This window comes from Mustela nigripes, chromosome 4 (assembly GCF_022355385.1).
Source record: "Mustela nigripes isolate SB6536 chromosome 4, MUSNIG.SB6536, whole genome shotgun sequence".
Lineage (NCBI taxonomy): Eukaryota > Metazoa > Chordata > Mammalia > Carnivora > Mustelidae > Mustela > Mustela nigripes.
In genome coordinates this window covers 5,913,630-5,917,003 of record NC_081560.1, presented here as the reverse complement: position 1 = coordinate 5,917,003, position 3,374 = coordinate 5,913,630, and the positions used below count along the sequence as shown (strand labels likewise).

At 39.9% G+C, this 3,374-nt stretch overlaps 1 protein-coding gene across 1 annotated transcript; it reads right to left on the bottom strand.

Moving 5' to 3' along the window:
* Positions 1-336: 336 nt before the first annotated feature.
* LOC132015491 (GTPase IMAP family member 7-like) lies at positions 337-1,774 on the bottom strand. Its single transcript, XM_059395974.1, is given in 4 exon segments — positions 337-353; positions 819-1,220; positions 1,223-1,608; positions 1,761-1,774. Coding segments are annotated over 4 exon segments (819 nt in total).
* Positions 1,775-3,374: the final 1,600 nt, after the last annotated feature.

The following is a 3,374-nucleotide window of genomic DNA, read 5'->3' as shown; positions in this document are numbered from 1 at the left end:
GTAATGGATGCAGCATTTCTTCTTTGAATTTTCCTAAATTGAGTCTTTCAAGTCTATATAGCATTGCCTGAGAATGCCAAGTTTGTAACTTTGTAAATTTGTCGGCGCTGGAAGAGGGATGGGCTAATGGGAGGTGGGGGGGACCAAGCTGGGAAGAGGTCTCATTCCGGTTAGCTGTCACTGCAGAACAAACAATTCCGAAGCTCAGTGGCTTAAAGCAACTACCACCATCTTTTTTTTCTCATCAATCTGCAATTTGGGCAGGACTCCGTGGGGATTGCTCTGCTTTGCCCTTTGCAACTCTGTCTGAGGCAGTGGGGCAGGTGTCCGTGTCACCTAGCAAGTGGGTCCAGCTGGAAGATAAAAGAGAAAGGGAGAGGGAAGGAGAGCTGGTCAGCAACGTCACGCTGGGAGACTTAACAGGCAACATGGCCTTTGTCACAACATTATGGCGCGGTTCTGAGGGCAAGCATCCCAGCAGGGCAAGGACCATTTTCCTTGTCTAGGCTTAGAGTCCCAAAGGGTTGTTTCAGCCATGTGTTATTTGGCAAAACAGTCACAAAATCTGTCCAATTCCAAGGTAGGGGACATAGACCCCTCATCTCAGTGGGAGAAGTAATGAAGTCAGATGGTGAGAAGAATAAGTAAGATAGAACACATTGTCACAGCCATCTTTAGGAAATACAGTCTACTATTACAAGTCAGTAAATTCAGAAGCAAAAAGCAGAAGCAAAAGTGAAGTTGACAGGACTACCAAAAAATATATCATATTTTTGAAAACAACCTCATAATCCCATTTAAATCCTCTAAAAGTATACTCCTCTCAGCTTCTTCCCTTAGATTTTTTATTTGTTCATCATACTTTATCTTCAGCCCTTTTATTTTTTCCTCTTGTTCTTGCTGTGATTTATGAGTATACTCTTTTTCTACTTGTTTAATTTCTTTATTTAATGGATCAGTGTAGATTTTCTTCGGGAATTCTGTCCTTTTTTTCAAACTCTTTTCCATGTTCTTATAAATAGTATCAGAAAAGTAAGCCCCACCGTCACTCCACATCATCTCGCCTACCATCCCCATCAGCTCCTGCACTGGAGCTTCCTTCTCAGCTTCTGTGGCTCTGTTATCGAAGGCGCAGAAGCAGTTCCCACAATCCTTGATGATGTCCTTCAGGATGGGATCTACATCTGTTATACAGTCATACATGCTAAATCCTTCCAGCTATCTTTGTGAGTGAACAAAACGATCATGGGCTTCAAGGCTGCCTTCCCAAAGACAGCCTTGATCAATGCCATGGTCTTCTGCTCTTCATCCAGGTAGTAGCCCAGCTGCAGAACCAGGAAGATGGCTTGGGCCCCAGAGCAGGAGGAGAGGACACACTGGCTGATTTCCCTGCAGGTGGTTTCTGGGGTCTCCTTGGTGTCAAAGAGCCTTGGGGTGTCAACAACAAGAAGATTCCACCCCTTCCATTCCCAAGATGCTTTTTGACCCTTTTTGGTAACAGAGTGGGGAGGAATTCTAGAGTCAAATGCTTTTCTCCCAAGGAGAGTGTTTGCTGTTGCGCTCTTCCCATTTCCAGTTTTCCCTACCAGAACCACCCTCAGTGTTGTCCTTCAGGTCGGCCATGTCAATATCAAGAGGATCTGGGACTTAGGTATCCCCAGACCTGAAGGAAGGGAAGGAGAAGAAAAGGGGTCAGTGAAGATATGTGGAAAACATTACCCCTCATTTCTCCTTCCTGTTCCTCTTTGAAAGCGTGTCACAGTCTACGAACCATGTTGATCCCACAAAGACAGAAAGACGAAACAGTGTTTAAACTGTTGAACATGTTTGAACACCATGGAAGAAACAACAAAATAGTTAAAGAGTTTCCACACCAAAGAGTATCAGGTCCACATGGTGTCATGGGGAACTCACTTCAGCCCTTCAAGAGCTAAGACTCTCCATGCTTCTAAAGCTATTCCTGATGATTTAAAAAGAAGGAAAACTTTCGATTCTTTCTTTTTTTTTTTTAAAGATTTTATTTATTTATTTGACAGAGAGAGATCACAAGTAGGCAGAGAGAGAGAGAGAGAGAGGAGGAAGCAGGCTCCCTGCTGAGCAGAGAGCCCGATGCGGGACTCGATCCCAGGACCCTGAGATCATGACCCGAGCTGAAGGCAGTGGCCTACCACTGAGCCACCCAGGTGCCCTCGATTCTTTCTATGACAGAGGTAAATACTGATCCCGAAGACTAACAAAGATTTCACCAATAAATAAAGCTACAGACCTGTCTCATTTGTGAATACTAATACAAAAATCCTAAATACATGATTAGACACTAACAAGTGATACACTATGATTAAATGTGATTTATTTCAGAAATCCTAGGGTGGTTCAATATGAGAAAAAGTGCTATAACAACACATTCCCATGAATAGATTAAGATGAAAATACCTACATGCAGAAAAGACATTTCACCAAATGCAATACTGATTCATGTTTAAAGCATTTCATAAAATTTAAGTTATTAGATACTTCTTTAATGTGATCTTATATACATATAAATTAAAAATTTTTGTAATCACTTTTTTTCCCCCTGCAGCTAAAAGAGTTGACTATAAAATTCATTTGGATGAATAAAAAAGGAAATTAGCTCAGGCAATCAAGAAAGAGAAGAACTATGAGGGACTGGCTCTACCAGATAGCAGAGCATTTTAACCTCTTTAATTAAGGCACTATGACATCAGTGTATGAATGGAGAGACAGAACAGTGAAAGCAAACCAGAAAATTCAGAAACAGCCCAAATTAATCATACTGTATTCATGAATATTCAAGTCAATTATATTATGCTACATTTATATTCAATAAGTCAGCATCTCACATCAGTGGGGGAAAAGACAGACTAATAACCAGCATTGGGATAACTAGAAAACCATACAGAAAAACACAAAAGTGCATCCACTTTCTTATGTCATTCAAATTCTAAATAGATTAGAAATCTAAACATAAAATATTAATCCATATACTAGAAGAGGGGCAAATTATGCATAACTTGGGGTGGGGAAAATATTTCTGAGATTTTAAAGAAAGGGAAGTAAGAGAAAAGACTCATAAATTTGATTACATGAAAATCTAAAAGATAATGTGAAGCAAAGAACACTACAGGCAATAAAAACACAAATGTCAAAATATGGGAAAAATTTTTTCCAGCCTATATAAAAAAGGGTTGATTTTCCCATTATAAAAAGAATAATAATGAATAAAAGAGAAAATCAGCCTATTTTATGGAGAATTCCTAAAAGTAGAGAAACCAAAGACCAACAGCTTGATAGAAAATGGAATAAGACATAGGAGTCAACAGTTCAAAGGACAAAGAGTAAATGACCGCTGAATA